At 38.2% G+C, this 13,364-nt stretch overlaps 1 protein-coding gene across 1 annotated transcript; it reads left to right on the top strand.

Moving 5' to 3' along the window:
- The first annotated feature begins 2,754 nt into the window (after positions 1–2,754).
- Positions 2,755–6,737, top strand: LOC145159556 (Leucine-rich repeat protein kinase family protein). The gene is made up of 2 exons (XM_079078564.1): positions 2,755–5,149; positions 6,022–6,737. Exons 1-2 carry the CDS (start codon positions 2,881–2,883, stop codon positions 6,534–6,536), a joined length of 2,784 nt encoding a protein of 927 aa, XP_078934690.1. The 5' UTR covers positions 2,755–2,880; the 3' UTR covers positions 6,537–6,737.
- Positions 6,738–13,364: the final 6,627 nt, after the last annotated feature.

The raw sequence follows: 13,364 nt of genomic DNA, 5'->3' as shown, positions 1-13,364 counted from the left end.
AATATTTACACTTTGGCTAGTTTTGGAACAATTGGTTGTGTCATTTTGGGTGTTTTGAAAATGAAACTTTTACTAGTATTTTTGGGATGTTACATATCCAAGAAAATGAAGGTTTACTAAACAAAAGGAAAACTAATATATGTTATTCAGATTTAATCATAAATGAACCAAATAAACCAAAAACCAATTAAGCCGAACATTATCCGGTTTTTGTTAATATTTTGGAAGTAAAAAAAACTGATTAAACTGAACCGCATAAACTAATAACCGATTAAGCCGACCGGATAACAACTCTAATCATCGGAGAAGGCGATCGGTAGAGTTCCAAAGGAGAGTGGGAGAGGATGAACCCAAACAATACTAAAATAATAAATTATTTAGTTATTTGAATAATAACATATAGATAAAAAATTATAAAAAAATAAAATAGTCATTTTATATGAACCAAAAACCAAAACTATAAGCAAACAAAACCACAAATATAAGCCCTAGAGTTTAGTGGTTGATGAGTGAAAATTCCACACAAAGGGGTCTAATGTTTAACTCTACACACCTAAATATTAGTGTTTCATGATTGACCTCCCACGTGAATTTAAAATATAAATATGGTTAATCATTTTCCCCAAAACCATAAATATATAAGCTATAAATTCTTTTTCAAATACGAATTTAACCAAACCTTTCTAAGGGGGTGTTTGAGTTTTTTCAAAACAACTTCGTGGTTCACGGGTGAGGTTACCTGGATAGGTGGGCAGTTCCTATCGGTGGAGCTAAGACACCTTCGAGAGATATAGCTCTAGCTCTTGATGGCACGGGCAAGACAGTTCATGACAGTACCATCCCGTTAAGGACAGGTTTTCTTGTTCATATGTCAAGAGCTGGTAAGGTTTTGCGCGTTGTATCGAATTAAACCACATGCTCCACCGCTTGTGCAGGCAGTCACGAGGGATCCATTGAGATCGATTCGGACATACATAATTTTCATTTTCTGAGACTATATGCATGTTTAGTATTGGGGGTACCGGCAAGCTAGCCTCGCCTACCTCATCTATAGGCATTTCTATCCGCCCGCGCGCGAGATCAGATCGACTACTCTACTACCATCATGCCGAATTTATTCAATAGGACGGAAAATGAATAGCTTATTCATAATCTTAGAGGCCCTGCACCGCTGCATTCAATTGCATTCAATTGCTCTGTCATAAAGAAAGGGAAGGAAATCTTTTTTTGATCAATCGCCTGAACCTGCCTTTCTTTCTTTGCCAGGAGGGGTGGGCCAATCACTAATGGATCTCTCAACGAGAGCCTCATTCTGTCTAGAGGAAATTTATTAGGTTTAGGTGGATCCGGTTGATTATGCGATTCGGTAGATGATTCGGAAGTTGGTTCAGCGATAGATGTAGTCGATGGGCTAAATCGTCGAACTCCTCATTGCCCCAATCTTCCCTGTAGGCTCCCTGCTCCGCCAGCGCGGCAACTGTCCGCTTTCCCTATCTTGCTGGGGAAAAGGTTGGGGAGCCCTTGTTTTATTCCAGAAAGGGAGCCTTGGGCATTGATTATCGGGCGCTCAACAAGGTAACCTAACCATCAAGAACAAGCTGTCCCAAGCAATCCAGTGGTGCCTGTGCTCACCATTGGAATCCCATAATAAATTAGCCATAACACTTTTCATCTTAGAAATCCGGGGGAGACCGCACTGCCAAGGTATGTATAGGAATAGGGGAAAGGACTGATTTTAAGAGAGTGAGCTTACCACCAAAAGAGAGAAACCTGGCCTTCCATCCGTCAATCCTTTTTCTGATATTCATTTCTAAATCATTCAAATATGATGTTTTTCTTCTGCCTTTGAAGATAGGGGCATCAAAATACACAATAGGGGACTCTTGAACTGAAAACCAGTCCAATGATGAATTAAAGTAAAGACCCTATATTTGTGTTTTTTGAAGAGCAGAGAAAGCGAACTTCTTTTGAATCAAATCAAAGCATATAAGAAGTGGCTTGGAGAACACCTTTTGGATTTTTTAGAATTTGAAAGGCAACTAGTGCTCTTTGAGGAGAAGGGCTTGGGCTTGTTGTCGAACGAGATGGGGGGCTTTTTTCCTTCTTAGTAACGGTCTTACTCTATAAAATGACTTTTTGAATAAGCTCTTAAGGTTAGGAATCGACGAAGAGGTTCTGAAAGTGAATCAGATCTGGGCTGTTCGGGGGAGTTGTGCAAGAGCGAGAAGATCTTTTTGAAAAGAAGACGATTCCAAAAGAAACTCAAAACGGAGAATAGGATGCCTTAAAGGTAAATAAGAAAGATCATAAATAAAAATTGACTCATTGATTTTTTGAAAAACCAATAAATCAAAAAAATGTTTGACAAACGCAAAAACATTTTTTAGAATAACTTTTGCATTAACTTCAAAACAGATTTTAAAACGCATATATAACTTGGATTTTTTTAACCAAAATTACTTCACAAAAAGATTTTAAACCAAATACTTTTTAACTTATTAATTTTTTTACCATAAAAATTAATTCAAATACTTTTTTTAAAAATTTATTTACCATTATAAATCAATAAATACTTAAAAACACTATGAGAGAGTTAAAAAAGAATCCTATAAACACCCCCTAAAACCATTCCAAGATTTGTTTCTAAATAAATAACGGAGGGACCAAATATGAAGGATGCCTAATTATTGAGGTAATCTTTGAAAATAAGATAGAAAGACAAGAGCGGTCAAAACGGTGAAAAAAAAGCTGAAACAACGCGTTGGTTTTGGTTCTCTCGGACAAAGAAGTAAACAAACGCAGCTGTCTTTCCCCATATATGGTCTCTTCACAGCATCGGCTTCACCCACCATAACTTCAAGGCTTCCCCAGTCAACAACAATGGCACATGAAGTTGCCAACCACCGTCTCCTCCTCTGTCTCCTCTCCTGTCTCCTCCTCTCTTTCTCCATCGCCGATGATGCCGCCGTCATGTCTAAGCTCGCCACCTCCATCTCTCCCGCCCCATCAAGCTGGACAGGTACTGATTTCTGTTCATGGAATGGTATCAACTGTGACAACTCCAACCCGAAACGTGTCACCGCCATTAATCTCGCCTCCAAATCTCTCACCGGAAACCTCCCTTCGGACCTGAACCAGCTCTCCCAACTCAAAACCCTCGCCCTACAAAGCAACTTCCTCTCCGGCGACTTACCCACCTTGGCAAATCTCACTGTCCTCGAAGAAGTGTTCCTCGATGGCAATAACTTCACTTCTATCCCATCGGATTTCTTTCTGGGTCTGACGAATCTACAGAGTTTTAGCATTTCAGACAACTTAGATCTGTCTTCATGGGTTCTTCCGAATCATCTCACAGATAGCAGCAATCTGCAGACGTTTCAGGCGAGTAACGCGAAGATAATGGGATCCATCCCGGACATCTTTGATAGTTTCCCTAATTTGCAGAACCTCCGGCTCTCTTACAACAATCTCACCGGAAACCTACCGAAGAGTTTTGGGGGTTCCGAAATCCAGAATCTTTGGCTCAACAATCAAGAAAGTGGACTTTCTGGTACGCTTGATGTGCTTTCTTCAATGACACAACTTTCTCAAGTATGGCTACAAGCTAACGCATTCACTGGTGCTATCCCGGATCTCTCCAAATGCACTAATCTGAACGATTTACAACTCCGAGATAATCAGTTCACCGGAATCGTTCCTCCGTCGCTGATGTCTCTTCCCCAATTATCAAAGATTTCTCTACGAAACAACAAGTTGCAAGGTCCATTGCCTGTGTTTGGCTCTAATGTCACCGCCGATATCACTTCCAATAGCTTCTGTTCACCTAATCCGGGACCATGTGATCCACAAGTAACGGCGCTCCTCGAGGTCGCCGGAGCAGTTGGATATCCGATGTCGTTAGCGGAGTCTTGGCAAGGAAACAACGCCTGCGACAGCTGGAGCTTCGTTAGCTGTGATTCTTCCGGGAAGAATGTCACCACCGTGAGCTTATCCAGGCAGAAACTTTCAGGTACGATTTCACCGGCGTTCGCAAATTTGACTTCGTTAAGAAGTTTATCATTAAACGATAACAATCTCGTTGGCACTATTCCTTCAATCTTAACATCCATGCCGAATCTTCAACTTCTTGATCTATCCAACAATAATCTCTCCGGAGCTATACCATCGTTCCCACAAAACGGAATAAAGTTTTCACATGATGGCAATCCATTATTAGGTCAAGACATTCCAATTGGACCTCCGGGCCCACCTGGATCCACACCGAGCTCCACCGATCCCGGTAAAAACCCATCTAATTCCTCAAAAAAGTCCCCCGTCTCCGGCGGTATGGTCGCCGGAATTGTAGTCGGCGTTCTTGTTTTTCTCGCAATCGTGTTCTTTGTTTTCTTCAAGTGTTGCGCGAAGAAGAAGCACCAAAAGTTCGGTCGTGTTGAGAACCCAGAAATCGGTCAAGAATTGATGAAACCAAGCGTCATCGGAACCAGTTCAAACGGATTCAATGGCGGATTTAGCGAGTTGCAGAGCCAGAGCTCCGGCGACCATAGTGAAATGCATGTTTTCGAAGGGGGTAATGTCGTAATTTCAATTCAAGTTCTCAGACAAGTCACGAACAATTTCAGCGAAGATAACATACTAGGAAGAGGTGGATTTGGGGTCGTTTACAAAGGGGAATTACACGATGGAACAAAAATTGCAGTCAAAAGAATGGAATCGGGTGTCATGGGAACGAAAGGGTTAAACGAATTTCAAGCTGAAATTGCGGTTCTCACTAAGGTTAGACATAGACATTTAGTGGCGCTTCTTGGGTATTGTATCAATGGAAATGAGCGACTTTTGGTGTATGAGTATATGCCACAAGGGACTTTAAGTCAACATTTGTTTGAATGGAGTGAACATAAGACACCTTCACTTAGTTGGAAACAAAGGGTTTCAATTGCTTTAGATGTGGGAAGAGGGGTTGAGTATTTGCATAGTTTGGCACAACAAAGTTTTATTCATAGAGATTTGAAACCTTCAAATATTCTTCTTGGTGATGATATGAGGGCTAAAGTTGCGGATTTTGGTTTGGTTAAGAATGCACCGGATGGGAAGTATTCGGTTGAGACACGACTTGCGGGGACTTTCGGTTATCTTGCACCCGAGTATGCTGGTGAGTAATAAATCTTCTTTTTTTTATATAATTTGTTTCAAGATTATTAATCTTATGTTTATGCAAAAAAGGGTTGTTTTTCTAGCAACCCTACAACCCTAGATGCAAAAAGTGTTGATGCAAGTTGCAACTAAAAAGGCAAACTTTTTTACACATTTGGTTTGGAGATTAGTAATTTTTAATGTTCTATGCAATGCAAGCTAAGAAGACAAGTTTTCTACACATTTTGTTTTAAGGGTAGTAACCTTTAGTTTTTTATGCAACTAAAATGACATCCTTTACCTTTTACATGTTTTGTTTCAAGATTAGTCATCTTTAATGTTCCATGCAACTAAAGAGACAATCTTTTTACATTTTCATTTCAAGATTGGTAATCTTTAATGTTCCATGCAACTAAAGAGACAATCTTTTTACATTTTCATTTCAAGATTGGGAATCTTTAACGTTCCATGAAACTAAAAAGACCATCTTTTTACACTATCGTTTCAAGATTGGTAATCTTTAACACCATGCAACTAAAGAGACAATCTTTTTACATTTTCATTTCAAGATTGGGAATCTTTAACGTTCCATGAAACTAAAAAGACCATCTTTTTACACTATCGTTTCAAGATTAGTAATCTTTAATTTTCCATGCAACTAAAAAGACAATCTTTTTACACCTTTCTTTTCAAGATTAGTAATTTAATTAATATTTTCTTCAAAAAAGAGGTTGTTTTTAAAAGCACACATTGTCCCATGGCCTACTAGGTGTCTGGCACCCTTGTGCTAATCTTTATTGTCCCAACAAAAATATAATCTTTTTAAACATTTCACTTCAAGATTTGCGATATTCGATGCTAATTTTTGTCAAATTTTCATGATCAAAATAGCAACCGGAAGAGTGACAACAAAGGTCGATGTTTTCGCATTCGGTGTGGTGTTAATGGAGTTGATAACGGGCCGAAAAGCCCTAGACGAAACCATGCCCGATGAGCGGTGTCATTTGGTGACATGGTTCCGAAGAGTCCTCATCTCAAAAGAAAACATGCTAAAAGCCATTGACCAAACCCTAGAAACCGAAGACGAAGAAACATTGGATAGCATTTCAAAAGTAGCAGAGCTCGCGGGCCACTGTACGGCCCGCGAGCCTTTTCAGAGACCTGACATGGGTCACGCAGTGAACGTGTTGGGTCCTCTGGTCGAGCAGTGGAAGCCTTCTCGACCAGAGGAAGAGGATGGCTATGGAATCGACCTCCATATGAGCCTTCCTCAAGCCCTTCAAAGATGGCAAGCCGATGAGGGTACTTCTAGAACATTTGATATGTCTTTTAGTCAAACACAATCGAGTATTCCCTCTAAGCCTTCGGGATTTGCTGACTCATTTGACTCGATGGATTGCCGATGAATCCGATACACAGATATATTTCGTGATATTTTTTCATTTTTTATGGGTAAGATTGAAATTGAAAAGCATGTTGTTAACTTGTTATTATTGTTTGCAATGGTAGTGCTCAAATGATGCATTAGATAGTTGTACCTTATGCAGAAGCATGCACTACGATTTGTTTGTTGCTTAAAATGTATAATAGACCATGTCGCTTTTACATTTCCCAGTTCTTAATCTTATCAAATAAGTATGAGAATTTTAATGTTAATATGGATTCCGATGTATTTGGTTTGGGTTCAACTTAAATGTTAGATATTTGTGCTAATTTAATGTATAAAATAAAAATACTTACTATATTTAAACATATTGACAAGTTAAAATCAGCTAGAAAATTTTAATACAACCAACAAATTTAAATAAACCGTTGAAAATTACATTAGCTTGTAAATTAAGCATTTGAAATGGTACATTTATGAGGGGTACATTTTGCATAGAAAGTATTACATGACCAAGTCTTAGGGTTTATGTTATAGTAACATGTACAACATGCATTAAAACAAGTACATTTGTCAAGATTTGTTATGTTGCTAAAATAATGGACCATTCAAAAAAGAGGCAAGTGGATTGGAATGATCTCTTCCAGCCTGTGGAACTGGGATTCTGCAACTAGCCAGCTAATTTGACATGTGTGGGTCCCACCGAATCACCATAGGAGAAACAGAAAGCTTTTTAGCTATGGAATATTTGTTCGGCCTTTTCTTTAAAAAGCAATTCGAGATCAGTTTCGAAAAGGTGTGATATTCCAAATAGCTTTCTTTATGAGTTAGTATGTTGTAGGTTATAGAATCTTGATCTCAAATTGCTTTAGTTATGCATTGTCACTTGTACAGGACACGTCATCTGATCCAAGTAGCATTATGCATTGACAACTTGTAGGGTGTAAGAAACTCGCTTCATTTTTTTTCCGCCCCGTCATCTTTTCCTTGACTTTCTAAAGTTTCCTTTCCCACATCAAAAGTGAGGGTGTGTGCGGAAAGCGTTCTTTCACGTTTTTTTTATTAAAATAATTGATTTTAATGATTTATAATTTTTTTAAATGAATAACAAACATAAAAATTAATTAAAAATAAAAACCACTTTATTAATTAAAATAAAAATCACATAAAAAAACTAAGATTTAAATAACTAAAAAAAAACAAACTAACTACATTGTAAAAAAAACATAGATTTACGAAAAATATTTTTTCATAATCTTCTCCTTCTTCAAAACGAGATCGAAAGCCGATCACGAAAGATGATTGGTGTTTTCCATCAAAAACCTCATATCATCCATTTCTTGTTTCTCCACACGCTCCTTTTTTTCTACTTCCTTTTCTTTGTAGAACACCAAACTTTCAGCGAAATTAAGATTATATCGATCAAAAGTCTCCGATAATTTCTGCATCTCGTCCGTGTCCATGCTGAAATCCGATGCACCCGAAAAAGTCCCATTTTCCTTCCTTTTTTCTTTGTTCCTACCCATCGGTCGGACAATTTCTTCTAGCTCGAGTTCGTCCTCCTCATTTAAATCTAGACCGACCCAAGCATCAGAGAAAGTTGTGTAACCACTAGAGCTTGTTTTCGTTCGCTTTGATTGTTGTACTCCAAATATAAACTCTTGCTCGTATTTTTTCCACCTAGAACTTTTAATCAATACTTTCCATCGACTGTGCCACTTGAATGGCTTTCCCGTTTCCTCTAGAAAAAAAGGGAAAGCTTCTTGAAGTATTTCTTCATCTCCTTGGCCGCTTCTCCGTTGGGTTTTTAGGTTGTTGTACAGCCCGTTCATTTTTGAAACGACCTTCGCTATATCTCGAAACTTTGAATTCAATTGATGATTGGTAAGGTACTCGTCACCTTTTCCCATCTCCGCCCGAAACCTCTCTAGAATGCGAAACCAAAAATAATCCGGCGATTGTGCATTTCCTGTTGTCGAATCCTCTGAAATGTAAACCCAAGCTTTTACCACAATTAGCTCTTCTTGTGGAAGCAATGGTATCGATCTCTATCTTCCCGGTTGTGCAACACCCTCCTGTACTTTTTTTTCCTTTGCGGCGTTGGGGGTGGTGTGAGTTGAGTTTCCCGTACAATCTCTTCATCCAACTCATCAATGTTTTCGTATTGTGGTTGAGATCGAGAGGGTTGTGTTTGGGATTGGGGTTGGGTTTGGGTTTGGGTTTGGGTTTGAGATTGAAAGAGTAGGATTTGAGTTTGTGGTTGATTAGGCGAATGTTGATCGGGAAAAACAACAAAGTTTGAAAACATGTTAGGAGTTACATTTGAAACTTGGATAAGGTAATATGGTCTAACATTTTGGTATTTGAATTGTAGTGGAGATTGAATAGGAGCATCGAGTTGGGGACGATGACCCCTTGTCATGAATCGAAAGTGAAAATGTTTCGACTTGGGGTGCTTGAACTCGAAACATTGGTTTTTTTTTCTTCTATCGGAGATTGGGGTTTGATTGTCGGGATTCATTTTTTTGAAGAAAGTAGAGAGAAATTGATAGAAGAAGGTGTGTGTTTGAAGGTTAAAAGGTATGGATATTTATAGATGTTGTAGATGTTAATTTTTTTTAGCATATAGCCATTGAAAGCAAAAAAAGAATATATATATATATATATATATATATATATATATATATATATATATATATATATATATATATATATATATATATATATAGGGAAGTGAATATGTGGCTATTATGTACCTAAGCTTTGGTATAAAACCTTTTAAACGACGTAGTTTTAAACAAAACAAATCCAGTTTCATTTTCTCTTAATTTTGTTTTAATATAATTCTATTGAATTGAGTTAAATTATGGAATGAAAAAGATCGAATATACATCTTTTTTTGCAAAAAAATCATTGAAGTTTATAGGAAAAGTAAAAAACCAATATTTTTTTAATATATATAACTCAAACATTTTGTGCTTTAATTGAAAAACTATATCCAATGATTAGTGAAAACATTGATTGAGTTATTGCATGTTCTTCTTTTATCTTTTATGTTCTTATTTTATCTTTTATGTTCTTATTTTATCTTTTATTCTGTTAGTTTTCATTTAAAATTTAGTAGGGTTGATTAAATGGATATGATTTTCAATGCTTTAAGTTCTTAGACACAATGAAGAAAAAAACATAAATTTGATTGGTAATATAACAAGTCACGTGATTAAGGAAGAATAGTAAGTGAGATATCATGATTAGTTTTGTATGTATAGATCAAAACTACATAGTTTGGAGGGTTCTATATATAAGCTTAGGTACATAACAACCACATATTCTTTTAATTTCCTACCATTAAAAAACGGTTAAGTCACAAAAAAAAACCGGATTCCAACCAATAGGAGGAAGAGAGAGACTGCGGCAGCCCCTCCCCCCACCTCCTTCCCGCACACCCTTTCCCTCACCGGCAGTACGATGTTCTGGTGAGCGGGAAGAGTCCCGCCCTCCCTCCCCGCACCCGCTCCGTCCAGCCTAAAGAATGCAAAGTTATGGGGTTTGTATACGTGTTTTAATTTCTTGTTGATTACATGTTTTGTAGCTGTTCACAGGAATTTAATGTTCGACGATTATAACTGTATAATAAAAAATAGAGTAAACAACACATTTGGTCTGTATGTTTTACCCCAATTCACATTATTAGTCTTACTATTGATTTTGTAACACGGTCGGTTCATATAGTTTGTGTTCGTTGCTATGTACGTCCTTCAACCTAACTCCCATTTATTTCCACCGTTAATGAGAGGCATGTGGCCCTCACGTGAGGGCAAAACAGTCATTCCCATTTGGTGTCATCTTAGGTATAATTGAAAGGCTTGGTGAAGTTTCCTTGCTACCTTTTTCACCTCTTTCTTCCTTCTCATTCCTCTAAAAATGCTTCACGGAGCTATTATAAAAATAGTGATTTGTGCATATGATATCCCAAATAGTAATAGTGACCTATTGGACAAATCTTAATCCAAGTAGGAGCTTAAGGAGTAATAGTGATATTGTTGGGGTGCAAACCCAATCCCACATCGGCAAAAAGAAAATCTAGATGCTAGCATATAAGGAAATAGGTAATCCCTTCTATCACCAATTGGTTTTAGAAAATGGAAACTCATTGTTCTTGTATGTTGAGCATGGTTCGGCTAGTAGTGATCATAACAAGTGGTATCAGAGCTACGATCGTAGCCTGGATGATGTGGTCGTCGTATGTAGCGCAATCTCCAATAATTCTCGGTCCAACGAAGTTGATCCTGAAGCCTTGTATTAAAAGTCTTCCTGATGGCCCATGTCAGGTGAGCGTGTCCCGAGAGTATCGACGATATGGAAAAGGATGGGATCTGGTGAAAAGTCATTGAAGGGGAGGCCAAGGGCTGAACTTGGGTTTGAGGGCAGGATTGTTGGGGTGCAAACCCAATCCCACATCGGCAAAAAGAAAAACTAGATGCTAGTATATAAGGCAATGGGTAATCCCTTCTATCACCAATTGGTTTTAGAAAATGGAACCTCATTGTTCTTGTATGTCGAGCATGGTTGGGCTAGTAGCGATCCTAACAAATATCTTGGACAAATCTCAATCCAGAGAGGAGGTTTTGGTGTTTTTCTCGAAGTGGAAACAACTGTGGTTTTGTTGGATGGTTGGATCCCTAAATGTGTCGAAGAAGATGTCCCAAGTCAGGTGAGCGTGTCCTGAGAATATCGGCGGTATGGAAAAGGATTGGATCTGGTGAACAATCGTTGAAGGGGAGGCCAATGGCAGAACTTGGGTTTCAGGGGAGGATTGTTGGGGTGCAAACCCAATCCCACATCGGAAAAAAGAAAAACTAGATGCTTGCATATAAGGCAATGGGTAATCCCTTCTATCTCCAATTGGTTTTACAAAATGGAACATCATTGTTCTTGTAGGTTGAGCATGGTTGGGCTAGTAGCGATCCTAACAGATATCTTGGACAAATCTCAATCCATATAGGAGGTTTTGATGTTGTTCTTGAAGTAGAAACAACGATGGTTTTGTTGGATGGTGGGATTCCTAAATGTGTCGAAGAAGATAGGGAGGATTGTTGGGGTGCAAACCCAATCCCACATCGGAAAAAAGAAAAACTAGATGCTAGCATATAAGGCAATGGGTAATCCCTTCTATCTCCAATTGGTTTTACAAAATGGAACATCATTGTTCTTGTAGGTTGAGCATGGTTGGGCTAGTAGCGATCCTAACAGATATCTTGGACAAATCTCAATCCATATAGGAGGTTTTGATGTTGTTCTTGAAGTAGAAACAACTGTGGTTTTGTTGGATGGTGGGATTCCTAAATGTGTCGAAGAAGATGTCCCAGGTCAGGTGAGCGTGTTATGGAAAAGGATTGGATCTGGTGAACAGTCGTTGAAGGGGAGGCTAAGGGCGGAACTTGGGTTTCAGGGGAGGATTGTTGGGGTGAAAACCCTATCCCACATCGGCAAAAAGAAAAACTAGATGCTATCATATAAGGCAATGGGTAATCTCTTCTATCACCAACTGGTTTTAGAAAATGGAACCTCATTGTTTTTGTATGTTGAGCATGGTTGGGCTAGTAGAGATCCTGACAGATATCTTGAAAAAATAACAATCCATATAGGAGGTTTTGGAGTTGTTCTTGAAGTGGAAACAACTGTGGTTTTGTTGGATGGTTGGATCCCTAAATGTGTGGAAGAGCAGTAGAAGTTTTTCCAGGTTAGTTAGGTCCATGAATGAGCTCCAACAAGCAATTGTAGATGCTAATATATATATATATATATATATATATATATATATATATATATATATCATTGTTGTTTTGTTATCTAGCATCTGGTGAAGGATTAGGTATATGTGGGGTAATGTATGTTTTTAGAGGGAGAAGGGGCGTTTTATTTTTGAAACTCTAATAAATGTGTTTAGTTGTATGGGATGTTTATTAATAGGGTATCGGGACCGAATCTACGCATATACCCTCGGGAGTACCGAACCAGGTACATAAGCCGAACTAGGTCTATGTACCGAACCAAACTTATGCACCGAACTAGGGTTGTATACCGAACCATGGGTAAGTGCCGAACCATGAAGGAAGATGTTTAAAGTACAAGACATCATCACTACAACGTCAAAGGACATTAGAAATCAAAGTAGTACAGGTTATATGATGACGTGTGATTGAAAAATCCTTATACTTACGAGAAATAGCTGGTTAAACGACTAACAAGTACGTCGATATGTACCTTTAGGGATACGACTAGAAATGCGACAAGATGACAAACCTTCTCGGTACACGAAGAGGTTACTACCTCTTTACTCCAGCTATAAATAGGTGTCACACCCCCGACCGAGGCGGCGGAACATGTCGGGCTGTGCGACTTAGTTCATGGATCACAGACAATTGGATATATAGCACAAGTACAACAATAACAAAATAGTAGTTGTATTTCATCTTGAAGTTTAATACAAGGTTCTTACAGATAAATATAAAGTACATGGATTGCCTTAAACAGCTAGGCAGATATAACAAAAACTAGAAACACTATATTTCCCGAAATCCATGACTATTCCGTCGTCTGACATGCTTGTTTAGTGATTTCCTAAGAATACATGTAGTTTTGAGGGTCAACACAAGGTTGGTGAGAGTTACAGGTTTTCTGCATGTACAGTAGTGATATTTTTATAATGATCAAAAAGTATTTTCTTTGTAAATAAAACCATATTTAAAAACGAGTTTGTAAAGAGCCTTTAATGAACTGTGAAAGCCAAAAGGTGTTTTTCCATAAGTAAGACCATGCTTGTAACTGTTTTGTAAAGAGAGAAACC

Source organism: Lactuca virosa, chromosome 2 (genome assembly GCF_052849685.1).
Source record: "Lactuca virosa cultivar CGN04683 chromosome 2, Lactuca_virosa_CGN04683_v6, whole genome shotgun sequence".
NCBI lineage: Eukaryota > Viridiplantae > Streptophyta > Magnoliopsida > Asterales > Asteraceae > Lactuca > Lactuca virosa.
Note: the sequence above shows the minus strand (reverse complement) of the source record. Positions and strands in the feature narration are given on the sequence as shown.